The 26531-nt window shown below is 46.8% G+C and overlaps 1 protein-coding gene across 7 annotated transcripts in view; it reads right to left on the bottom strand.

Moving 5' to 3' along the window:
* The window catches only part of RYR3 (ryanodine receptor 3), a 1751462-nt gene extending 1730396 nt beyond the window's left edge, over positions 1-21066 (bottom strand). For all 7 annotated transcript variants that reach the window (XM_069638568.1, XM_069638566.1, XM_069638573.1 and 4 more), the window contains exon 1: positions 20822-21066. In XM_069638568.1, coding sequence (XP_069494669.1) covers positions 20822-20869 — 48 coding nt within the window. In that variant the 5' untranslated portion in view covers positions 20870-21066. The remainder of the gene's footprint in view (positions 1-20821) is intronic.
* Between the last annotated feature and the right edge of the window lie 5465 nt (positions 21067-26531).

Here is a 26531-nt window from a genome sequence, read left to right as displayed (position 1 = left end):
CCCTCCAGGAATTGGGCTATAACCGGGATTGTAAAGAAAGAACTTTGATCCGGGGACCTTTTGAACACAGACAAGCCTGCCAACTATCCTTTAACTGTGGTAACATGAAGACCTGTTGAGGCCAGTGACAGAATGAAATTCATCACTGTAGTGGTAAGGCAAGAGATTGGGTTGATCTTGCGTTCCCTGCACCACACCTCAAATCTTCTCCACCTGCATGCGTACAGAGATCTTGTAGATGGTCTGCATGCAGCCTGCAACACCTCAAGTACCCCCTCTGAGAGGTCCCAGTCATCGTACCTCATCCTCTCAAGAGCCACTCATCTAGGTTAGGGATTGCGGGGTCGGGTGGAGTACTTGACCTTCTGACTGGGTCAGGAGATCCGGGCGCTGAGGCAACCAGTGAGGTAGACAGATGGACAGATCCAAGAGATCGGAGCACCACGTTCTCCTTGCCCAGTCTGCGGCGATTAAGATCATGATCACTCAAAACCTCCTCAGCCTCCTGAAAACCCAGGGAAGGACAGGAATTGGTAGGAAGGCATCGTGGAGAGGAAGGCGCCCCCAGTACACCGTTCACTGGAAATGTCCTCAAGCAAAACTGCCTGCACTTCCTGTTGGACTCTGTGGCAAACAGATCCATTGCTGGGGTACCCCAATGAGAGAAGACCTCCTCCAGGACTTCATAGCACACTTCCCACTCATGAGTGACCGTGCTCTGCTTGCTCAGAGCATCCACTAAGCTGGTCTCTGACCCCGCCAGATGAATTGCTGAGACCGAGGTCCAGTTCTCCAACAACCAGAACCACAGCTGCATCACCTCTCTGGAGAGGGTGAGGGAGCGCACGCCACCATGTTTGTTCAAGAAATGCATGGTGTGAGAAACCTGAAGTTGTCTCCCTAGCTAGTCCCCAGAGAACTGTGATTCAGGTGGCCAGGACAAGACCATCGATATTGGATCCAGTTCCTGGGGGTGGACCAGTGAGGGAGGATTACCTAGATGGGGGTCCTTTGGGGAGTGCGAGTGGGACAATGATGGGTGAGATGTGGTATCCCCCTTCCTTCAACACCTTTTCCCCGTCCTACCACGTAGGACATTCAAAACCACTGCCTCCCCACCCCCTTTCTCGTCATGAACACTTTCACATGACACACCAGAGAACAGCCTTGTAATAAAACCGTTTACTTGACATGTCCCAAACCCAGCGTCAGGCCAAGTCTGGCAAAGTCGGGCAATTAAACTGAACCACACACACCTGACGGCCCTTCCTTTTCAGATAAAGAGTGTAGTAAAAGAGCACAGGACGAGCGAGGCAAGCACGCAGACAGCACGATGAGACGGCTAACCCGATGCAGCATTCAATCGAAAGAGCAAGGCAGCAGGAATTGAGAGGGTGGCGAGGAGAGAAGTGACCTTGCCCTTTTCATCCCTGGCCCACGGAACCTTCGAGGAAGAAAGCCTAAGACCACGAACAATATCAAAAGTGTTTACAGCAGATGTCAACGGTACACAGGGCAAGCCTATGCTGATAGGGAGGAGCGAGGGAAGTTAACGTGCCCATGGTACCGCTCTTGACTCCAGAAAAGCCAAAAAACCAAGCGGTTCATCACAGCCAGTGAGTCGAGGGGAGAATCGATAAGAACAGGGCTGTGTTGAGTGAGAGAATCGCAAAGTGGAAAGTTTGAACCAAGTTCAAGGAACTGTGAATGAACTGTAAAAGTGTTAAGAAGAGACCAGCTGCAGAAGGAAACCAGCACCACGTGGGTGCTTACTCAAGGGACTCTGGTGGAGCCTCATCTGAAGTGAGACTACAATTACCAGAAGACCGTAGAAGGGACAGCAAAATAGGTCAAAGTGGTCATACAGAGGGTCAAGCAAAATCACTGTACAATCGAAAGACTTTGATCTAGAAGAGCACTGTGAAAGAAAGGGAAGTGAATCCCACAAACATTTGAAATGTGTAAAAAGAGAACATCGAAAGTAAGGTGGGGTCACCACCCAGAAGAGGGGGAACCAGGGGTGAGCCACTATCACCCTGATTGAGAGACACAGTAAACCCGGTGAAGGGAGGCTAAGAATCGAGACAGGTCAGAGCCCGGCAGACAGGGGTCCAAGGGTGAAAAGGTATCACCCCAAGATTGAGAACAGTGAAAGCAAAGTTAAGAGACGGCAAGAGTGAACCCGAAGGATGGATGTCAGAGAAGAAGGGTCCGCGCCCAGCAGAGGGAGATCCGGGGATGAAGCTATCATCCAAACTTCAAGTCAGAAGAGAATTGACACATAAATTGAGGAATACAATACATGAAGGGTCAGCGCCCAGAAGAGGGGGACCCAGGGGTGAAATCCTCACCTTATCTGAACTGTAAATGCATGAACAGTGGTTGAAAATTGAGAAGGGTCAGCGCCCAGAAGAGGGGGATACAGGGGTGAACCCATAACCCAGCGAACATTGGAAACAAACTTTATTTTGTTAAGGGAACTTTTGTTTTTGTTTTCGGAATACGTCAGTCACCGAAGGCAAGAGACCTTCAAAGGAAATGAGACTTGGCCCTAGACGGCCCTGAGAACTGCCAATGGAACTGCCGTCTCGTGCTGGAGCAGCTGTACTCTGCTCTAAACTCCCATTTTAACCTGTGTGCAAAACGTGGGGAAGGGAGACCCAGGCTACCCCATCCTGACATATCATTTGAGAACCATTCTTTCTTTTCTTGAGAACTATCCCACACCCCTTTTTGTATTCGTCATAATGTTTGGCATTGGGTTTCTTAGTATAGGCCTTTTTATTTGATACGACGCAACTAAGACTGCCTCAATTTTCATTTGATGGTCGACACTTACTCCCATCTTAGATTTAGGTTTAGAATAGTCATTTTTCCAACATGCATACAGAATTCATTGTTCAATAAACACCCTTGCATTGTGATCACTTGTGTCTGTCTTACTTGTTGCTACCATGAGTTTCCCACACATGGTGTCAGAAGTGGGAATGCGATTCATCTGATAAAAATTGAAAGCCATGCTGATAATTGTGGTACCACAGGAAGGGGAAAATAAAATAGTTGATCTCCTAGAGTCGGACTGTGTATCCACCTTAAAAGAGGTGTTGTCCTCTCAGTTAGACATTCCCTCTAGTCAACAGGATCTGTTCTTTAAGACTCAAGTCCTACTAGATACTCTCCCACTCTCTCATTATAACATCCAACCGTGGGACCGAATAATTCTAAAAATCAGGCAGGTCTTTACTTTTATCAGACCCAGTACTTCCTCCACCAAGCCTTTGTTTCCATTGTATTCAGTCTCAATCGGTATCTGGACCATCAAGGTTAAGACCTAATACCGCCCAGTCCACTCCTTCGACAGACTCAGAATCAGACTCAGAATCAGACGACTTAGAGGATTTTGAAACTTTATCTGACGGGGTTGAGAGTTGTTCTCTTTCTGATTCAGACAATACGTGGGAAACCCTTTGACCCCCAGAAGAAATGGCCGACCTAGCCACAGCTCATCAAATACAAGCCGAAAAAAGGCTCCAGGAAAATCTAACTTGGCTTACTCAATTGCAAGCAAGGCCGTTAATACCACAAGGCGTACTTCAACCATATTTGGAAGGTGAACATCTGGGAAATGTTTTCCTAAAGTTCAAACGCCTGGCCAAACAACTTGGGTGGGGAGAGAACCTTAAGAAATTATATTTGGGACCCTTGTTAAAAGGGGAACTCCAAACATCTTAACAACTACTCAACCTTGCATCTTGCACATCCATGAGTTTCCCACAATTGCCACTGTGTTGTCCATCAGAATTAGGGCATGCTTCCACTTGAGAGATGGGGCGAAAGCCCTCAGGGCTAGCCTGACGGCTCGCAACTCCAACCTGTTGATATGCCACCTGGCTTCCATTGCTAATCAAAGGCTGCACACCTACAAGTCATCACAGGGAGCGCCCCAACCCTTCAGAGATGCATCCGTGACCTCTCGTGCCTGAGGCCAAGGGGGCCAGAAGGGTTCCCCCGCAATAAGATTGCTGTGGTTGATCCACCAGCTGAGGTCGTGGATCACTTGGCTGGACACCTTGAGAGGATCCACAAGTGCTCCAAGGTACTGTGACCACTGACCTCTTAGGAGCCATTGTAGGGATCTCATCCGTAGCCTGGCCTCTTGCACTAGAAAAATACAAGAGGCCATGAGAGCTAAGAGGCGGAGGAAAGAAGCCGCTGGTAAGGTGGTGTAATTCCGGAACAATTATACCATCTGTGCTATGCTGTCTACCCTCTCTTCGGGAGGAAAGGCTTTCCCCACCCAAGTGTCTAGGACTGCTCTGATGAACTGGAGCTTTTGGACTGGCATCACATGGGATTTCTTCAGGTTCAGGGAGAAGCCCAGCCTGTGCAGTAGCCGGCAGGTGTCCTCCAGATGAGACAAGACCTGCCCCGCCGACTTCTCTCGGATCAGCCAGTCATCCAGGTACAGAAATACATGGACCCCGGATCTCCTAAGGTGAGCCACGACTACTGCCATGAACTTGGTGAAGACCCTTGGAGTGGCGGTCAACCCAAAGGGAAGCACTTTGACCGGATAGTGCTTGTCCCATATGAGGAACCTCAGGGACTTCCTGTGCTTTCAATCTATCAGCACATGGAAATAAGTGTCCTGCATATCTATTGACACCAGCCAGTCCTGAAGTTCGAGAGTGTGGAGAATTTCTCTCAAGGTCACTATCCTGAATTTATCTTTCCTCAGACACTTGATCGAGGCTCTGAGGTCCATAATGCAAGGGAGACCTCCTCCTTTCTTGGACACCAGGAAATACCGGGAATACCAACCTGACCCTCTCTGATCAGGAGATACCTCTTCCACGGCACCCTTCGACAACAGGGCTTGCAGTTCTTCCTGGAGCTCTTGTCCTCATTGCATTGGAGGCAGTGGGGGTCTGTCCGGTGGTTTCCTTAAGAAGGGCAGACAATAACACCACCAAACGAGCTGCAGGCATCTGAGGTAACGTACTGCCACTGGGACAAATGTTCTGCCAACCATCCACCAACCAGCAAGTCGTGGGAGGAAAAATCAAAGCTGCTTAGAGGGCGGTGCCGCCGCTACTGCTGTTTGCTGGCCTCTAGAAGCCTGTAGGCCCCTTCCAGGATATGAGAACCGCCTATGCCACTGTCTGGTTTGTTGGAGCTGCGTTTTTCTGCCATAAGGCACATAACGCCTGCAGCCTCTTCCGCTAGAGGCAAAGCTGAAGGCAGGTTTGGCTGGCTGCGCAGCTAGGCCAGGCAATTATGTTTTAGACTCTTTGGGCCTCATTAATGACACCGGTGCCGGTAATCCCTTTGCGCCCTATTCTGAGGTCCCTTAGCGGGTCCCTCTCTTAATGCCTGGTTTTACCAGGCGGTATGGACGGGACCCGTTAAGGGATACCGGGGTCAATAACGGTACCGCAATTTGCGGTACCGTTATTGACGCCTTCCCCCTTCCAATTGAGCCCTATGGGGACTCAAATGGGAATGGGAATGGGGAATGGCTTTCACAATGGGAACTTACCAAGGTCGTACTGGACCGGTAAGTCCTCATTGAACGAGGGCAGACACGGTCCAGTTATTGGTGCTAGTCATGGCGCTAATAGCGCCATGACTAGCACCAACCTCATAATGAGGCCCTTTGTACTTTTCCAGAGAGTCATCAGCCTTCTGGCCAAAAAGAAACTCTCCCTCAAAAGGCATGTCCAGTAGCCTATGCTGGACGTTCGGACGTTCGGAGAGAAACCAGAAGATTTGAGATAGGCTTGCCTTCTCAATACCACTGCCGTCCCCATGAAACGGCCAACGCTGTCAGCCACGTCCAGGCCCGCCTGCAACGACTGCTTGGCTACCTCCTTCCCATCTTCCAACAGCTGTGTAAATCCATCCTGCATTTCAAGTTTGGGGATGTACTGTGTTGCCTGCTCCACAGCTTTCCATAGACCAAATGAGTATTTCTCAAATGCACAGGCCACATTGGTGGCTTTTAATGCCACGCTGCCAGAAGTAAAGACATTCTTGGCCATTGCTGGCAACCTTTTACCCTCTCTCTCCGGAGGCATGGGTGTGCATTTAAGGCTGACCATGCTGGCACTCGGCATATGGAGACGTGTCCAGTCTCCTGGCATTGTGTAACCCTTGGGCAAATGCCAACAGGTTAGCTTGGTCGTCAAAAAAAAACGACAACTCCCGACTCTGTATACATGGGATCAATGATTACACTGGGACTTAGGTCCCTGCAGAGTGCACACAGGGTAACCTGTTGGCAACAACAGGCTTTGTTCTTACGTCTTGACCAGAGTCTCTCCCTGCTGCACCAGAAATATATTTACGACACTAAAGCATTTGACTCTCATTACCCTTTGGTAATACGACACCTGGTGATTACTTTTTGCAAAAATACAAGTAGTACCCCTCTACCCTACTCTCTTTATCAATGTCCCCATGGTCATTGCCCTGGGTGGGGCTGACAACTGATTGCATGAATTCGAAGAATCCCTACCTGGAGAGCGGAATGAAAGATCTGTTGCCGATAGCCAGGGCAAATGGTTTTTCTTTCGAGGCCAATGGAACGGGCGTTGGCACTGGTGGAGGCTTGGGTAATACATGAACCTCTGGGAAGTCAGCCTCGCGACGCTCTAGAGAAGGACCAGCCGTTGATGGTTTGCATGCCTTTTTCTGCATCAAGCCCGAGGGCTTCTCTGACGCCGATGGCAAAGACGGATTGGCAAGTGTGGGGTTGGAAGTCCCGAGCGCCGCTTTCGCTACTGAGGCCTGCTTTTCGGGGGAGAGGGACCCACACCCGCAGCAGCCAGAGTTTTAAACATTTCAAGCATTTATTTTTTGAAACTTTACCACTCTTCTCAAGTGTTCGGCCCAGCTGAGGGCTAACCTTCCTCTGATGACGAACTGGACTTGAGTCGATGGCGGAGGCGTCACTTGGAAAATGAGGAAGATTGGCTCCTCCAGTGTGACCGCTTTTTGGCTTTTCTACAATGTTTTTCCTTCTCCTTTTCGGGGGTGGTCCTTTCCGTCTCGGCCTCCGAGGACCGGACGAGCGACCGCACCAAAGATTTCAATGACGGTCGGCCCATTGAAAGTTTGGTGGCCCGCTAACACATGGATTTCGACTGCATTTTGGACCACGATGCACATCCCTCTGTGTCATGATGCGCACTCAGACACCACAGACAAATGTTGTGAGGGTCGGTCACCGACATTTTGGAATGGCAGTCGGTGCACCTTTAAAAGCCCCAAATCCAGTGAGTGGCCATTGCGGTCGAGGATTTATGAGAGAAAATGTGACTATTTTGTCAATAACACAGAGTCAAAGACTCAATGCCATGTTCTCGAAGCAGCGTGCAAGCGCGTGGAAAAAACGAGCTAAGCTATGGGGCATAGTGACATGGTATATATACGACGCCTGACATCATGTCTGGAGCTGACGATCGAGCACCAAGCAAGACGGATCAACGGCCGAGTTGAGGTCCACTATGCCTCCTGTTGAGAACATTTCCGAGCAGCAGAGCCGGATGAGGATATCTATCAGATGAGGAATCTGCGGGAGAAAAGCAATCCTTTGAAATATGGATTTTTGGATGTTTATGTGTGAGGAATTCGACTATCCGCATGGTGGGTGTGTGCTCGCCTGGGCTTTTTTGAAATTTTAAATGAAATTGCATGATGGTAGATCAACCTCCAGAAAATGTGTGAGGCTAATCCGCACACATTTTTCTATGCTCAATGCACAACATACACATAGTACTCTGGGTGCACAGAGGCTACAGGCGCCATCCCCTCTGTCATGTTTAGTTGGAACATAACAGCCAAGAGTACATCAAGGCATCTCAGAAGAGGAAAGGCAAACCTTTCCTCCTGCCATGGCCAGTCTAATTAACTATCAAAGGCTCCATGGGTCCACCCTATCCGTTTGTTTACCCTCTGCAGATGGTGGCAGCAATTAACACAATTGACATACTAAAAAAACAATTATAATAAAGTATACTTCAAACAGGCCCACATGTGGCCTGGCTGCAGAGTTTTAACAAAAGAGACAGGAAACCCCAACAACCTTTGATATGCACTGTGTCAACCTGAAGCCAGCTCCCACCTCTCAGTATCATGTGCAGTGACCTATCATATCTGGGACTATGTGCTTAGTGTAGGCAACCCCCATTCAGAAGGTACGAGTATGTGGATAGATGGAGACAGAAAGTCTGTTCTCGCCAGAGCTTCAAGGTAGACCTGCCGCTTTAATCAGGAACCACAGAGATCCCAATTAAACAGAGCGACCCTTTGATCCAAGACAGACAGGAAGATGGGTTGGACTTAGTATTAAATCTTATTAAATCTTTTCACCCCTTTGCCTTTTATTATTATTATTATTTAATGTTTATAATGTGCAACATGCCTGAAGCCCTCAGTGCACAGAAAGAGCAAATCGAGTCCAAAGGAAAGAAAGTGTCAGACCAAGAATCAGGCAAGGAAAGAGTAGAGGCTAGTCATTAGAGTTAAACAAGTGTGTGTTTAGTGCTTTCTTGAAGCATGCAAGGCTTGGGATGTTACCAAGAGGAGGAGGAAGAGAGTTCCACAGAACTGGAGCACAATCCTGGAAACAAGTGCCACTGAAGTTTTTCAAATTATGTCTAGGTGCAGAGAGTTTATTAGCTCTGTTGGAGCAAAGGGTCCGCCTTACAGGAGCCCTGGACAACCAGTTGATAAGGTACCGTGGGGCTTTGTTTGCCATGTAAAGGTAAGTATGTTATATTAAATGCAATGACATACTGGAAGCCAATGTAATGATCTTCGTGAATCAGAGACATGACCATGTGGGCATAGGTTACAAATCACTCTCACAGCACCATTCTGGGCTATTTGAAGTTTTTTTTTAACATTTTGTTTGGATGTCCCTGCCAGAAGACTGTTGCAATAATCCAACTGTGAGTTGGCAAGAGCAATAGCTAAAGAAGAGAGATGTTGTGATGATAAGTATGGTTTAATTTGTTGTAGCAATTTAATGACATAGGCACAAGTTGATTTAACATGCCGAACATGTTGTTTCATGGTTAATCCAGTATCAAGAATAACTCCTAAAGTTTTAACGGTAGAGCTGACTGGAATAACACAATTAAAGATGGAGAATTGGCTATATCTAGGATCTCGTTTTTTTATTCGCTGGCTAGAGCCAACAATCATCATCTTTGTTTTTTTCTTGTTCAGAGAAAGGGAATTAACTAGCATCCACTCTTGAATTCTATCACAAATATTGCTGATAAGGGTCGAATCGGCATCAAAGTCTCCCGAGAGCTCGACAACCAGCTGGATGTCGTTGGTATAAGTACCGCTGAAGTTGTCCAGTAGGTCGCAGAGGGAGCGCATATATATTTTGAATAGTATCAGAGACAAGCAGGTGCCCCACAGGACGCCACATGCCAATAGCTCAGGTTCAGCCTTGAAGCCCCCTATGGCAATTCTAGCACTTCTTGGAGCCATAAATGAAGCAAACCAGTCAATAGTGGAATCAGAACAATGCGTCAGATTACCCCAGCCTGTCTAACAGTCGAGAGTGATCGACTAAGTCGAATGCAGCAGAAAGGTCTAATAAGATGAGGAGTGAGACCCTGCCACCGTCGATGATTTCGGCCAGATTGGCACGCAAGTCGTTTTAGTGCCATGTATGGTACGAAATCCAGACTGATGAATACTGAGAAAATTATTTTATTCGATGTGCTCTTAAAACTGTAGATAGACAACTTTATCTAGAATGTTTAGTAAAAACACGGCATTGGTAATGGGTCTATAGTTACCACCGGCCTCTAGGACCAATATTATGTTTTTTAGAAAAGGGCTGATCCAATCCTCATTTAGGCATTCAGGGACACATGAGTTATTAAAAGTGAATTCAATAATAGTTATCAATGGAGAAAGGCAGGGGATAGAGTCCTTTATGATTACTGCAGGGCATTTATCACCAATACATACTGTGGGCTTAAGCCCATTCACAATTTCAATTTGAGACTCTTTGGTGATACTACTCATGGTAAGATGAACTATTCTAGCTGTGAACGACCTTCTCATGGGGTAATACTGTCAGCTACGGATAGTCTGTGATTATTAATAGTCAGTTGATGGTTCTTAATCTTAGCTGAAAAGCCATCTTGACTTGCTGGACATCAGGTGTCACTAAAATGCGCTGTATTCCCAGTGCTTTTACTGCAATCTAATTCAAACAAGAAAGAAAATAGTTCTTTCTTATCTGATTTCGTGTTAATAATCCTGTGTTCGTAACTCGCCTTTTTTGCTGCTAAAATAGCTAAAATAGCTTTTTTGTAATCTGCAGCAGAAAGGCGATGGGTGGCAAAGGAGGAAGGGCAAGAATCACTCCTCCACAGACTTTCAGTAGATCTCTTCAAATGTCTTAGTGGTGATAGGTGCTAATTTGTCTATGACAAAGGTTGTCAGGTTAATACATTCCTGTATAGGTTAGTGTCAGTACTGGTACAAGGAGACTGTTGGTGGGGCCCAGGATTGGTCATTAAGGTAGGCTCGGCCTACTCCAACCACTGTGGCCCATTTGCCTTTAAAAGAGGGCTCATCCTCTCTTTTGGGCAGATCATTTGAAGACTTCCAAAGAGTAACAAGAAGGACTCCTTTGGACCCTAGCTGATGGTACAGTCTGCCTTTCAGCTTCCGCCAGTGAAGGAAGGCCAGGATTTCCAAGAGGGAAGCAAGATCCCTCCCCTACACATCTCCCAGGGAACAGATGGAGATAATGAATCCAGAGGACCCTCTAGCAGCTCCAGAACCGGTACCCAGCCACGCACAGCGTGCCCTGCTAGGCTCTGCGAGTAGGCTTCCTAGGTGGGAAGTGCCAGTGAGTCTCTGAACCAAACCAAGAACAAGGCTGTTGCCTGCAACACTCTCCTCAGCTTTAGGCTGTCTACCTTAAAGGACAACACAATCCCAGTGAAGAAGCTAGGAGGAGTGCTAGGAGGAAAGCATTGACAAGCATCAACCAGCGTCCGCCTTAAAGGACATTTTCGAGCCAGTCGAGCCCCTCGAGCTGAAACCGACTGCACCGCTGACTGCTGTCGCTAACATCGTCTGAGACACCTCAACCAGTGCTTCAGACCTGCCGACCAGCACTGAGACAACGATTCCTCGTTATATGTCTTTATACCAAAAACGTTTATATTGAATGACCATATATCGAATATTTTATGACGAAAAATGTTATAGTGAATGCACTTTTATTTTATTTATTTTTTTGGAGTGGGGGGTCCCCCCAAATTCCAGTTTCCCACCCCTAAAAACCCACCCGACAGTTTCCAAAAAATATTTAACCCTTTACCCCACCCCTAAATGCATTCACTATAAAAGTTTTTGTTATAAAATATTCAATATATGGGTATTCTACATAAAGGAATTGATATAAACACTGTATACCCCGAGGTGCTGTGTAAGGCAGCCTGGAGCCGTCCGTCCAGTCTCGCTCGCCAATCTGCCTGCTGCCTGATACCCGCAGCTGTCCCCCATTTTGAACTTCTACAAGCACAGGGAACATTGTGGCTCTGTCCCCCTGGTCCTTCTCCGAAGGCCCTAGTGACATTTTACAACCAATTGCTCCCTTTGTGCTGAAACCAAGTATCCCTGAACTATTGGGATTAATTACTTTACCGACTACGCTTCTGTCAGTATCCAGAGTGCATCCCTTTACCTTTTTGAAACTGTCTGTCCTCTGCATTCCTTGACAGGGTGGGTTGTATTTTGTAGTGTGCTAGAACTGTCTATTGAATAATAATAAAGTAGATATTTTTATACCCCTTGACTGAACAGTCCCTTTTATCATTGGGTAATAATTGTATTTTCACTGTGTTGCAACTAATTAACGGTTCATGACCTTATGGAGATAAGCCTGCCGTTCCATCCACGTTACCAAAATTGGACAAGGAGGTTTATAATTTACATGTGTTTCCAATCTGTTTGGATCCCTTCTGGTGTACTAGAGGTGTGGGGCTGATTGATGGTTTATAAACCGATACTCATCCCTAAGCCACTGGTGCCCCAGAAGTTGATTTGTCACAGTAGGAGAAAGGAACACCCTGCACAAGGGAAAGCTCAAAGACACAAGTTTGTAGAATGCAGGCAGGTTGATGAAAAAGCTGTCTCACACTAATGTTCTAGCAAGGGATACTTAGCTCTACACACGCCAACATCACAGTGAGTTGGTTCTACGTGTGAATACTTAGATCTATACAAAGGTAGCCGACATCACAGCGGGTATGTTGGCTCCAGGGACTAATAGTTGGGCTACAAAAAGGTAGACAACAGCACAGCGGGTGAGTTTGCTCTACAGATAAATACTTGGATCTACACAAAATTAGCCGACATCACAGTGGGTGAGTTGGCCCTACAGATGAATAGTTGGGGTTACACAAAGATAGCAAAAATCATGGTGGGTGAGTTGTTCTGGAGTGTGCCAAGGCAGTTCAGACACTCTAAAATATGAAATCTTAGTGCTCCCAGAATCTATTATATTAAGAAAGGGCTGCGAAGTTGATAGGGCAGAAAACAGTCTGGCAATTCTTGCATATAACCTGTATTCAACGACTCTTGCTGCCGTGGGCGCAGGTAAAAGATTAACATGGGAAAATATAACTAGTGAAAATCTACATTACAACGAGTGATTGCATGTCCAAGACCACATCACATTGAGAATCCTACATCTGGAAGCATATATCTAGTCTTTGTATTCCAGTGCAAGCAACTTACTGGCAACCACCATCAACTTGCATCCTATCTTCCAACTTGCCTAACTGTGGGTGGGATTTCCTTATGGTTATTCTTTCTCTGAGAAATCGTGTGAATCTCTTTCTCCCTAGTAAAATCCCACTCCTTAAAGACATCTCTCTGCCTTTTCCACCAAATATATCTGATTGGATTTCTCAAACGTTGGCACCAAGGACTTGGTGGTCTGTTGTAGCGGTCTGAGTTGTGGGAAGAATTCTTTAGCAACCAGCCTCTATGGTGCAGCTATGGAAGGACTGTGGTACATTGGTCGTGCTGATAGCTAGGGAGTGGCATTTGCTAACATCCAGGTGGACATTTTCAGTCTTTTCTCTTAACCTCTCATAGAGGGCATAGATAATCGAGCTTAATGGAAAGATTGGATTTTAAAATTCTTTCTCTCTTGAACGCAAGAAGAAGCTAAGGATTGTCAGCCTTAATGAAACAGCCTGGTCTCCAGTCCTCTGCCTTCGCAAAACTACTCAATGTGGTACCGAGACAAGAGCCTACTCTTTTTCTTCCTGGCTGCCTATGGAGTCTTACTATATGATCTACATAGAAATATAAAAAGTTTTACATATAGAAATAAAATGTAAAATGGTAGCATATTTTTCGTTGCTTCTGAGAGCAATTATGACTACTGTTGCAGAAGCAGCTTTCAAAACATGGCACACAGGGGCTGAAAAGGCCACGCCTTCCAAGAAGGTGCAGAAGATACAGGGAAAAGACATGGAAAACGAAGCAGCAGCAGATCTGGAAAGTATAGGCAGCACGTGTCGGCATCAGTGATGCGTCTGATACTAAATGAGACTGGGTGGAATCACAGGCATGCAAACAAGTGATCGATGCCCAATGGAGTAGGCACAGAGTAGAAGCCAAATCCAAGCAGTTGTGGTGTAAGAGCCGTCCCCAGTTGTGGTTCAGCAATCCATAGGCTGAGTAGACTTCTGCAGCCATGAGGCAGTCATTATGGGAGAAAGACATTTTGAGAGCTCTATAACAGGAGTAGACATTATCCAGACAGGTGATATCAAATATTGTGTCCTCATGAAGGGTGTTTCTTTTATGGTACCATTTTTAGAGAAAGGCTCTGGAACTGTAGCTCTGAGGCGTGGGCCTTTAGAGGCTATCATGCAAGGAGGTCTATGAGGTATGGGTATTAACGAAGGTAGGGGAAGTAATTATAAGTTATGTATTGGGGATGGAGGATGTCGAGGAGGAGAAAGAATGTCGGGACGTATAAGTCTTGGATGTCGGCATAGTATAATTGTAATCCAAAGCAGGTTGCATGCCCTATTAATTCACTATGCAAAAGAGGACGTTTAACAGAAGACATTGCACAATAGCTTTCTTGCACATGTACCATCACTAACAGACAGGTGCTCAGATGTAATTACATGTTCCCTGTGCTTGATACTGAAACAAGCCTTCTCATTCTGTGTTTGTTGTACTAACAGTGTGATACATATTGTCCAACGCAGACCTACGGTTCATAATGCCAGGATTTGAGTGACGTACTCAGGTAGTCAGCAGAGTTACACGAACAATCGCACATCCCTTGTTTTGCCAGGATGTGTTCTTTGCATGGGGAGAATTGCCCATTCAGTTATAATTCAAAATAACGTTATTTCATGACATGTTATGCCAATATTGCCAAAGTTAATACATGATATACAAAAAGGGGACAAAATCGCAGGATCAGTACATAAACCTCAAATGTTATTACTCACACTCAATGAGAAAAAAAAATATTACATAAGTTACAGCTCCCCCTGTTACAGTTACTACCCAATGCACAACAAAACTTGAACTGATAAAAACCGAGAAACAACTTGAAACAAACATCAGGAAACATGACAGGGTGGTACTTGCGTCACAAATGAAGATATGCCACAAGTGACAATGGACACGGTTACAAATCATCAAGATACAGCATTAGGCAAAGCAAGCACTGATATAGACAGAGACACAGTCTAGGGTGAAAGCTGAACTGCTTCAAATCAGGTCACAGCAAAAGGAACAACTAGACCTGACACAAATTAGGCTACAGTGCAGGGCACAACTTAGACTGAAACAGATCAAGATTGGTCACGAGGCAAGCACTATACTTGGACTTGCCAAAACTAGCACAGTTGCAAATGAAAGTACCAAAAGGTTACAATCGAGACACATTACAGGAAGAAATAGACGTTGAGCCAAGGTAGAACAAAACAAAGCAACGTAAAATGTCACTGTTACAAATCAAGAACGAGGACCGGGCAAAAGTCAATATACATCACAGGGCAAGGGTCACAAGGCTACACTCACCCCACTGAAATAATATACAAACAATTATCAGGATACCGAAAGTACCCGTAAAGGAGGGGACTATTAAATACTTCAAGTCTGTCCTAAAAAACATAAACAGTGCAGGCCATTGTATTCAGAAAATTGCATACCATAGGAAGCAAAATAAAATGTGCAATGCAAAAGAATGCCGTTGAGAGCAGAATGACATGCATGGCGTTTACGTGTCCATTTTTTCTAATGTCAATGCAGAACTCTCTTGATGGCACATTCAACCGTTTTTGGTTGTGGCACCTGCTCTCAGAAGGAATGAGATATCCAGATTCAGCTTAAATGATCCAAAGGTTGTTTTTTGAAAAAGAAAAAAAAAGCAATCCATCTTGACCCATTGGTGACGTTACTCTGTAAACCTATAGTTAGCAAAAAAGCTTCCCAGATCGCACTTCCACACTTTTAAGAAACCACCTAGGTAGGGATGAAATCAACTTCTCGGGTGAAGAAGGGGGCATGTTATTCCTGTGAACACTCTGTTGTTACCTACTGAATGCTGTTCCGAGATGTCAGGAGTGCAGGAGCGTCCGAGCTAGTGTGGCACAGGAACAGGTACCCTGATGATATAGCAGTAGAGCAAGGAGTCAGGAGGCTGGGTGCTACGATTCCGAGGAGAGCAAGAGTCAGTAGCAGCTCACGCCATGGTAAGAGGAGAGGCCCAGAATGCTGCAGGCCACCTAGAGAAGCATGGTTTCTGAGAGAACATTTATCATTGGGTCAATAAGGAATTGGAAACAATGCTGGAATAAAGATGATCAACGGTTGGCTCTGGAGCGACAGGGCAAAGCAATACCACCAAAGCGAGGGAGATCTCAGGTTCCCACCATCTTGTCAGCAGATTCCCGCAAGGAATAGGGTAACCACACAAGGTGAATACATGCAGTTCACCCCCTATAAGAGGAACTGACAGGAATATTCAGTAACATTTCTGTGACTTGTTAGTCCTGGCAAGAAGCCAGAAAGGGTGTAGAAGCCCATCAATACAAGCAAAGCACCTAGTTGTCACACAGGCCTGAACTTCCCTATAAGGCAGCAGGGTAGTACCTGCAGGGTCATCCCAACATGCTAGCCTGCACCCGTTTGTTTGTGCTAAGGTGGGCACTTTGAGTTACCAATGTTACTGCAAAATGTGCTTAAAAAGGTATCATTTTTGCAATATCGTTTTTTTGCAACAACGCCTGCTTGGCTAGTACTCTTTTTACACGAAAAGTAAGTAGCTATTTGTGATTGTGGGCCTGTTTTATGTCCCAGTCCATCCTGCTGCCACCAACCAACTTGGCCAAGAGTAACATAGATTGTTTTATGTCTAGCTGCCTGCCTGCATAGATGTCAAGTAACAAAAGAGGCGTAGTGTACCTCTGTGGGGGCTGAACGTCCCGAGCCCACCCAGCACATCTTAGATCAAGACAACCGTGGACAGGTGAAGTACTGTTTCCTCTTCAGGAAACTCTCCTTCTGGCCTGGTGCATGCCGAGTGAGGGCCCCTGAAATGAGGCCCATGGTCTTGAAATACTTCTGCTGAGATGCAGCGGCTACTACTGCACGTGAAGTCGGGAGATCTATATACGATCAAATGCCAAAGGAGTCCAAAGAAAAGGGAGAATAGCAAATCAGTGCAGTGTTTAACTCTTTCTTTTATTTTAATTGGAAAGTTGCAAAGTAAAATGTATGTAGTAAGATTCACAGTGAATTTTACTTCACATTGAATATGGCTAATACATGTGACTGAAACGATTTCCCTAATGGATTTCCCTTCATTCTCAGGTTCAGATCTACTCTGCCTGCCTCGGTGACTGATTGACAGCTCAAGGTGTCGCCCATTCCCATAAAACCCTATGCTTACACTGCATGGGTGTGTGGAAAGAATAAAAAGTGCACCCTTTAAATTCCACACTATTGCAAAGTGGATGTGTATTTTTCTATATGTGTGGCACCGCTGAGGCTCCAGGTGGCAAAACACAATTGTGATTTGCACTGTCCTCTTTGCGGAGCATTATATGGCGTGTCTTAGTTAAAGGCCGAGAGCGACACCCTTGGCCTACTTTGGAGAACCTAACCCTGATCCCCAATTGGCTAATGTCCTGATATAAATTAATCACATCTTTAAGCACAGACTGCAGGTACGTAATAAGAGAAATGTTTTAGTGAAACATTCACCAGTATTGCACGTCAAGGTGTCCTTCGGGCAAGATAAATCTGTAGTAAGTGGCATGAAGACGACTGAGTCATCCCATCCCCCTCACCTATACTTGCCAAATCTGACCATTGGTATGGAAACTGTGCCCATTATTTTATCCCTTGTTTTTATTTTTTCTGCTTTCTATCTGATAAAAGGCAATTGTCTAATTTATGCAATTTTAAGTGTTACATCTTTTGGATGATATCGCTAAACTCACTGTTAGGAAATCCCAGTAATTAGAGTAGGTATGTCTTATCCATTATCTGATTAGGAGAACAGTGACAAGCTGGACAAAAAGGGGGGCACTGAAGCAGCACATTAGATTGGCAACACCTCTTCTGTTGCCTGTCCCAAAATCTGCAAGAAAAGTCTTCATGTCATAACCAGAATGCACTGTTGTTTGTCTGCAGTCTTATGTTGGCAACCCATGAATAAATGGTCCTAATATGAGAGGACGAAAGTAACAAGGGATAGATAAATGTTTCCATGCTGTAGTGTGTCAGTCAAGACTTCTGAGGATGTGAACTCATTGCGACTCCTTGAGCGGGCTTGGCCAGCAGTGGTAGGCATTCCACACCACTCCCGTCTTAGACCTGGAATGTGGCGGTCTCTGCCAGCAGCTGTGGAGTGTAAGGAGAGCTCGCCTTTGGAGTCTATTAGGACACGGTGGCCATTGGGCAGCATCATGGGCCGCGTCATACCCGCCCCTTGAGTAATGAGAGACTCCATGTGCTCAGAAGCATGCAGGATAGCTCAGTGGTGGTAATGCAGCTGCTACAAGAAATCGGGATGCTGCCTGGCGTGCTACCGACAGCCCTTCGGTATTTTCGAATTTAACAAAAGCCATAGCAAGTGTGTTGGATGCATGAATAAAAGGTACTTTGTAAAGCCCTGGCTGCAGTTGGGGAGACGGGTATTGTCTTCCTGCTACACTGTACACGTTGATAAGGTAACTCAGGGGTTTAAACGCTCCCTAAAGAAATCGGCGTGTAACCTGCAATAACAATTTCACAACCGGAGACTGCTGCTTCACTCTTCAGTTTGTGCTTAGAAGTAGGAGGAATACTGCGCGACGCACTATATCAAAATGCAATCCTATTATAAATATTATTATTATAACTAATGTGTATGCCCTGTTAAACATTGTATATGAAGACCTATGTCAGATGCAATATATTGTGGGTGAGGATAGAAGGGCGTTATGGGCCCACGAGCAAAAACAGTCAAGACATGTGTGCTACCTCTTGCGGAGACGTTCCAGGGAGGCCAAGCGAAGGCACCCTTTTTGGGCCTGGGCTCCTCGATCCACTCAGTAGCATAGTAGAATCAGATTTTCAGAACCATGAAAAAGTGTGCAGAGCCAGTGACATTCATAGAATGCAAATGATTCTCCTCACACATATTCATTGTGGTGTTTCTGAAACACCTGATTGAATGGCACTTATCCACGGGTTTGCATCACAACCCCCAAGTCTAGGCGGGATAATAATGTTCACGAGAGAGGGGAAAGAGACTGCCCCTTCCTAATAGTAAATTCATTTGGGAGAAGAGTTTGGGGAAACTAATCTCATGGCTCCATGTGGCACAATCACGTGTATAATGTGTTTGCTCTATGAGTGGGCATTGGGTACAGATGGGGGGGCATAGTCTTACCATGCCCAAGGCTTCGCTTCGGCTATCTAACACACGGGAGATACAGAAAGAAGTGTGCAACTGGGGCCAAAGTCTAAGGGCCACAGCTAGTGGTCTCCAGCGTCTTTAGAAATGGTCTAAAGAACTCTGGCTGAGGTTTCTGCCTTGGCTAACACATACATGGCCAAACATGTATTCCCGCTTCCTTCCTCCTATAGCGCTGTGCCCATAGAATACAGCTCAGCCCAAAAAACGTTTGGTCCAGCTGTCACATTCTACCATCTTCAATACACGCCTCACCTCTTTCTATCCACTCTTTGGCTTCCAACCTCTCGAAACTAGACATCTCTGCATTTTCGCACACTGTCGTGAAGTACAATTTCTGCTGCCTGCCCTTACTTTCCCCCACATTATCTAGCGTTCAGTCCATGCCAAGAGATCTCAGCTGTGCATGAGGGTGAATTCAGAAAGTCAGAACTGAGCAGGTAGACGAGGGGAGAGTGATCAGAAACATTCCAATTCATTTTAACATGGGCGAAAAGACGCCCGTCACCTGTGGCGCCAAGCTCGCTCTGCAGTCAGCGGCTGTCATCCACAGAACACAATTTGGGGTAGAGTTGCGTGCCGTCAGCCACCTGCGGGCGGAGAGGCGTGCGCTGCCACATTTTCCAGTAGCACCACCACACACAACGTTCAGATCCCTAGTGGCTTATACAACGCTCAAGGATCGTCAACTCTGAAGATCCAATAGAGCCTGGCCAGGCAAGAGAGTGGAACATCCTTCCAGAAAGTAGGCTCTCAAGACCTGTGTGCAAAGAAAAAGACGCTGTGCCCCTAATCGATGCGGTTGTGCATGGCACCCGAAGGTGGGAAGCCCGCCAGTTGCCATTACAAACACCAAAAACAACACACGGTGCCACCATGCACTCGGCACACAAACCCCACAACGTGCATCGGCCTCGTGCTCTGCGTACGAGATACGGACGTGGACTTCCGTCTCTACACACAGTGCACGCATGCCGCCTCAGCGCTGGTATGGACAAGGACTGGAGGACATGTCAAGCACATGGTACACGAGGCACTGCTGCACCGCACACTGCTCCCAGCAGGCAGCAGCACCCCCTGAACCAGAGCGTGCCCTCACTGTCCCGTGCTACAGAGGTAGACCGGGGATTTGGAGCGAGGTGCGTGCGTGCGTGCGCAGAGGGTAGCCTTCAGAGTTTCCAGGCTGTTGGTGCACCCTCTGGGAACACAGACACACCATCGCACGGATCCCCACTGGGTTTCAGGAGCTGAAATGAAAGGTGCAAAGATTCGCAAGGCTGTTGCCATCCTCACAAGTCTGTGGAGAGAAGGATGGGAGAGGGCTGCCGTGGACAGTGCCTGTGTTCCTTTCCAAGCTGGGTCGGTCCTTCATTCTGGACTAGCCAGTGCCACCCCGTCAGGGCAACTCCATGGACCAGGGGCAAACACCAGGAATAAAGTTGACGGGAAGCATTAATGAGCCAGAGGGGTTCGATGGACACTGTGCACAGCCTCCGGCCACCATCGCCCCCTCCCAAGCCGTTGGATGTTCACCGAGCATGTATGTGGGTGTCAATGTGAGTGGGCACCCTTCCGATCACCCCCTTGAGCAGGCAGGGCGCCCCTGCAGAAGTGCTGTAAATCACGAATGTGCCGTGCATTTTTCTGAATAAAGGAAGCTTTCTGCTCGACTCTCAGGCGGCCGAAGGGGAGAAGATACCGCACAGCAGCCGCAGCAGCGGCAGCAGCAGCATTGCCGCACGTCGGATCCCGCTCTCGCTTCCCAGGCTCCACATATGCGAGCAAGCGAGCACGGGTCTGTTTATACAAAGGGGCGCGGGTACTCACCGTGCGCAGGAACTGGATCTCGTCCTCCCCCTCGCCCCCTTCAGCCATGGCTCTTCTCGAGGAGTCCGCTGTGCACAGACTAGGCTGGCCTCGTCCGCTGGCAGCCCCAGGCTCTTCTCGGCTCTCTGTGCAATATTAGCATACGGCTAATCCACGGCCATATAGGGAGCCGGCCTCAGAGTCCTCACTGTACTGCACTGCAGGCTGACATCCCCCTCACTGCCAGCGCCAACTGCACAGCCTTTAGAGAGGAGCACACGGAGCCGTCCTCCTCCAGCCCACCTCCCAAAAGAACGTGGCCCTCCCCCTGCAGGAGAGACCTCCCCCAAAGAGAAACCTGCTCCACTAGTGCCCCCCCTCCACCCCCCACCCCAGACAAGAGAGTAACTTACACCCTGGACCTACGATCGCGGAGAGGGACCTTCGACTCTTCTAGCAGAAAGCATCCTCTGGAAATTAACTTTAATCCCACAGTGGGGTTCCCTTGACCTTTCCTGACCGCACCCTCTACCCTCTCCACTGGGAACTCTTCAATCTGTGAATTCACGTGCGCATGGCGACCTGGTCACCAGGTGATGTGGCTATAGCCACGCCCAGCATTGCCACTACAGGGCCCTCGTCCCCAAACATGAACAGAACAAGCTAAGTGCAAGCACATCTCTCACATTCCCAACCACAGGACTATACTATACCCCAGTATTGCAGCTTGCCATGTTCACTGACTCTCTCAACTCCCAGGCACATACACCTGCTCTGCCAGAGCATCTCCCGTGGTACCTAACAATGGGAAATCTGTTTCTTGTCTGGAGCAGGGAATTTCACCCTCCTGAAAACTCAGACTGACAATAACCCACATCCCACCTCCCAAACAAATGGAAAGCCTGATTATAAAAGGGGGCATCCCAGCGACACGGTGGCCTTTCATACTGCACAGAAGAACTCAGGATTTAGCCTTTTTTGAAATGTATACAAACGTTGTCAGATAAGGGAGATGAAACACTGGAAGATAAATGAGTCGTCCAGAAGGACGCCACGTTATCAATTGGGGAAACGGACTTAGAAGAACAAAGGACCTACCTCCAGTAATGTTCTTTCTGATTACAGATTCCTCATTTTAGACATATTCCTGCAGATTCAGCTGACCACAGAAGATTTTCACCAGCAGGGGGTGCTGTGCAACCTAAGCATCGGAATATCCAGACACCGGATGTGACATCGGCATCCATAGAGATAACTCGCGCAGCGCCCCATGACCTCGCTTTTTGGGGTTTGCCCTGTGCTAAGCCACAATGGGGAATCACCAAACAATCTTTTGGATAAGCTCTCAATCAGAGGGGTGGGATGGGAAGGCTTTGTGCAATCTGTGCAAGAAACATACATCAGACAGAACATTACCAAAGGGAAGTCATTTGTTCTTCTAATGGAAAGAGATCTCCCACAAATTCCTCATCTTAGATAGACACTAATAGCAGTATGTACATCCTGTAGTTGGACAGAGTGAATCCAGAGATAAAAGTCAAATAAAGTTTTAGAAAACTGCCCTGCCACAGTGGGTGTCCTGGACAGACAGATCATACAGGCAAAAGTGTTTTGAGATTGTGTGCATCAATGACCAAGTTGCAGCTTGCACATGTTCAGAAAAGGACCCCTGCCACCCCCTTTGGAGAGCCGAACTAGCAGCCATTCCTCTCGTTGAATGTGCTCTGATGCCCTTAGGCACTTCCTTTAATTCAATGGAGTAGCACTCAGAATGACATCATTCTATCCATCTGGACTATGTTTGTTTTGTGACTGGCATGCCCATTCTAAGGCCAGGATATCCCACAAAAAGGTTATCATCTACGCTAATCTGACATGATATTGAAATGTAAATGGTTAAGGCCCTTTTGTGATCCAATCTATGAAACCTCTCCTCTGCCTTAGATGGATGTGACTGAGGGTAAAAAGTTGAATCTTTTGAGAAAGATGTAATTTAGAGACTACTTTGGACAAGAAGGTAGATTTGGTTCCGAGGGTAACCTTATCTCTGGAAGAAAATGTGAATGGAGGCTTGCAGGGTCCGTCAGATCGCTCACCGATTGTGCCAAAGTGAGTAGTCTGATTGGACAAGAGTGCATGGGCTCGGAAGGAGCAACTGTTAAACAGGTCTATAGCAGAATTAAGTGCCACACTGGTACAATGAAGAGAACCAGGGAGAACATGTTTGTTAAGCCTTTGAGAAATTGAATAACAATATCTATGGCAAAATAAGAGCCTTGATCAGGTGTGTTCTTAAAAACGGATAGCCCAGCCAAATACCCGTTTATTGTTGTCACTTGAAGGCCTTGATGGGCAAGGTGTAGAAGAAACACTAGTACTGTTCCTGTATTGCCCAAATAATGATCAACCTGTCTGATCCTGCACCAGCTTCTAAATATTTCTAACAGCAGCTATAAAAAGGTTCCAGTACATGTATCTCGTCGATTCAGAAGTCCTGTATAAAGGCAGAACGTGTTGATACTCAGATGAAAGACCAGACCTACCGAAGGAGAAAGACATCATGGGGGACAGATGACCACATCCAGAAAAACTGGTTACCACGTCCTCCTGGCCCATTCAGAGGTAACCTGAATCATAGCCATCCCAAACCTCCACAACTTCCTCAAAACGCGGGCGTGACTGGAATTGGTGGCAATGCATATAGACCTGAAAAGTCCAATTCCACCTTTAACACATACCCCAGTGCTCCTTTGGGGGGAAATTCAGTTGAACAGAATAGGTAGCAATTCCAGTTGGCCAGCAGATCCCCCCGAGGGGTTCTCCAAAGGGCAAATATCTCAGAACGGACGTCCTGACACAACTCACCCTCGTGGGAGGCTGAGCTTTGCCTGCCCAGGGCATCTGCCATCATGTTCTCGGTACCGCCTAGTTGGGCTGCCAAGAAGATGATGTCCTATAATCCCAAAACCAGAGCTGCTTTGCCACCCTGCACAAGTACTGTGACCCCACTATCTCTCCCTTGTTGAGGTAGCGTATAGCCACTGTGCTGTCCATCAACATCAGGACAGCCTTCCCCTGTATTGAAAGCAAAAATGCCATCACCACTAGTCTAATAGCCCCCAGCTCCAGCAGGTTTATATGAAGCTTTGCCTTTACACAGGACCAAAACCCACCTACCGTCAACTGATTCAGGTAAGCACCCTGGCCTTGCAAGGGGGCACCCGCAAGGGTGGGCACCTCCAGCCACGGTTGCCAAAACAGTTCTCCTTTCATCAGGTTATCCTCGCCGGACCACCACAGGAGGTCCTGTGATACCCTGCTCGGAACCTGAAGGAGGTCCATTACAATGCCTGGGAACTGTGGCCACTGAGACCTCAAGGCGCACTGAAGTGATCTCATTCTCAATCGTGCCTCTGGCACCAGGAAAATGCAGATGGCAGGAGGCCAAGCAACAGCAGAAAGTCTACAGTCGGCAGAGTGAGGGTGATTTGAAACTTCATGACCATATGCCGAATGTGAAGAGCTCTGTCCTCAGGCGGAAAAGCCTTTCCCAAGGAGGAGTTTAGGATCACTGTGATGAACTGGAGCATTTGCAAGGTTGTCACTGGAGACTTCCTGAAGTTCACAGAGAAGCCCACCTCATGCAAGTGTGTGAAGAATTTGGCCATCCGCACAGTGGGTGCGTGCTCGCCTGGGCTTTTTTGAAATTTTAAATTAAATTGAATGATGGTAGATCAACCTCCAGAAAATGTGTGCAGCTTTTACGCACACATTTTCCTCTGCTCACCGCACGACATACACATAGACCCGTGTACTCTGGGTGGACACAGCCTACAGGCCCCACCCCCTGTCATATTTAGTTGGAATATAACATTAAAGAGTACATCATGTAATCTCAGATGGGGGGGGTCAAACATTCCTCCTGCCATGGCCAGACTTATTAACTATCACAGTGTGGAATCAGAAAAAATACAATGTTACGGCTGTTACACCAAGCAAAGGAAAATACACCGACACAAGCTTGTAAAGATTCCCAGAATCTTTATTACAAAACTGAACAGTATTCAACAAAGTACACAAATAGCTATTTGGCCGTCAATACATCACAGAGACCACCAGCAGGGTTCAATGTGAGCAGTGAACAGAATTTCCTAGCTGGACATCGACGTATTTATACAATTTGTAAAAATGATGTCCAGCCTCTTACAAGTTAATAATACATTGGGCTAGGGTCGCGCCAGGTTCACTTTCCTAATTTACATATCTCGTGCATGCGGTTTACTTTTGAATACATTTACTAACACACTCCATTATTCTATAATTTAACGTTACACTCTTTACATACTGTTTTAATACAGATCAAACAAATGTTTCACATTTTATATTCGGATAGCGTTACTGTTCTTGTATACTTGTAGTTTAACATTGCTGATTCAAGTAATCCCCTGCTCCCGAGGTCAACAAAGGACAAGGTCTACATGACCCTAACGTGTAGCCTGAAGGCAGGTTGGACATTAACTCTCCTACAGAGGTTGAAGAGGTTAAGGCAAGAACAAGAGCACACAAGATGGCCATTTTAGATTACAGGGTGACTTTGTATAAAACCCCCAAAATGGCAGTTCTAACCTAAAATGGAGGCTTGATTCAAGATGGCGGCTTACATCAATTTCTAAGGTCAAGACCTTGCCATAGAGAGTTATTCGCGTACAATTTTAAGCAACTTGGCGTAGGCCTATATACATACAATCATTACAATAGGAGGCATAATTTAATATCCAGTTTGACAACAGGCTCCATGGATCCGCCCTGTCCTTTTGTGTAAGCACTGCAGATGGTGGCAGCAATTAACATAATTAACATACTAATAGAGTATACTTCAAACAGGCCCACCTGGGGCCTGGCTGCAGAGGCTACACAAAGGAGACAGGAAACCGCAACACATCTTTGATATGCACTGTGCCACCCTGAAGCCAGCTCCCGCCCTAAAGTATCAATGACAGTGACCTGTCATGTCTGGGACTATGTGTTTACAGTAGGCAACCCCCGCAGGGGGACCCCATTCAGAAGGTACGATTATGTGGTTTGATGGAGACAGAAAGTCTGTTCTCACCGCAGCTTCAAGGGAGACCTGCCACTTCAATCAGGAACCATAAAGAGCTTCATTAACTAGAGAAACCCCTTTATCCACAACAGACAGGAAGATGGGTGGGACTTAGTATTACATGTTTTCACCGCTTTACCTTTTCTGTTGCAAAACACTCTGGTTATTACCTCATGCATACAGGAGATTGTTGGTGGGGACCCAGGATTGGTCCATTAAGGTAGAATTAGCCTACACTAATCACTGTGGCCCATTTGGCTTTAAAAGAGGGTCAAGCCCCTCTTTTGGGCAGACCATCTGAGGATTTTGCAAGGAGTAACAAGAAAAACTAATTTGAACCCTGACTGAAGGTACAGTCTGCCTTAAAGCATCTGCCAGTGATGGAAGGCCAGGATTTCTAAAGAGAAAAGCAAGATCCCTCCCTTCAAGATCTATTAGGGAACAGATGGAGATACTGAATCCAAAGGACCCACCAGCAGCTCCAGAACAGCACATAGCGTGGCCTGATAGGCTCTGCAAGCAAGCTTCCTAGGTGGGAAGTACCAGAGAGTCTCTGAACCAAACCCGGCACCAGGCTGGTGCCTGCAACACACTCCTCAGCTTTTGGCCGTCCACCTTAAAGGAGGACAC

The sequence above is a fragment of the Ambystoma mexicanum genome, chromosome 14 (genome assembly GCF_040938575.1).
Source record: "Ambystoma mexicanum isolate Mex_15411 chromosome 14, UKY_AmexF1_1, whole genome shotgun sequence".
In the NCBI taxonomy this organism is placed as follows: domain Eukaryota; kingdom Metazoa; phylum Chordata; class Amphibia; order Caudata; family Ambystomatidae; genus Ambystoma; species Ambystoma mexicanum.
The sequence above is the reverse complement of the archived record's forward strand: the minus strand, read 5'-3'. Positions and strand labels throughout refer to the sequence as shown.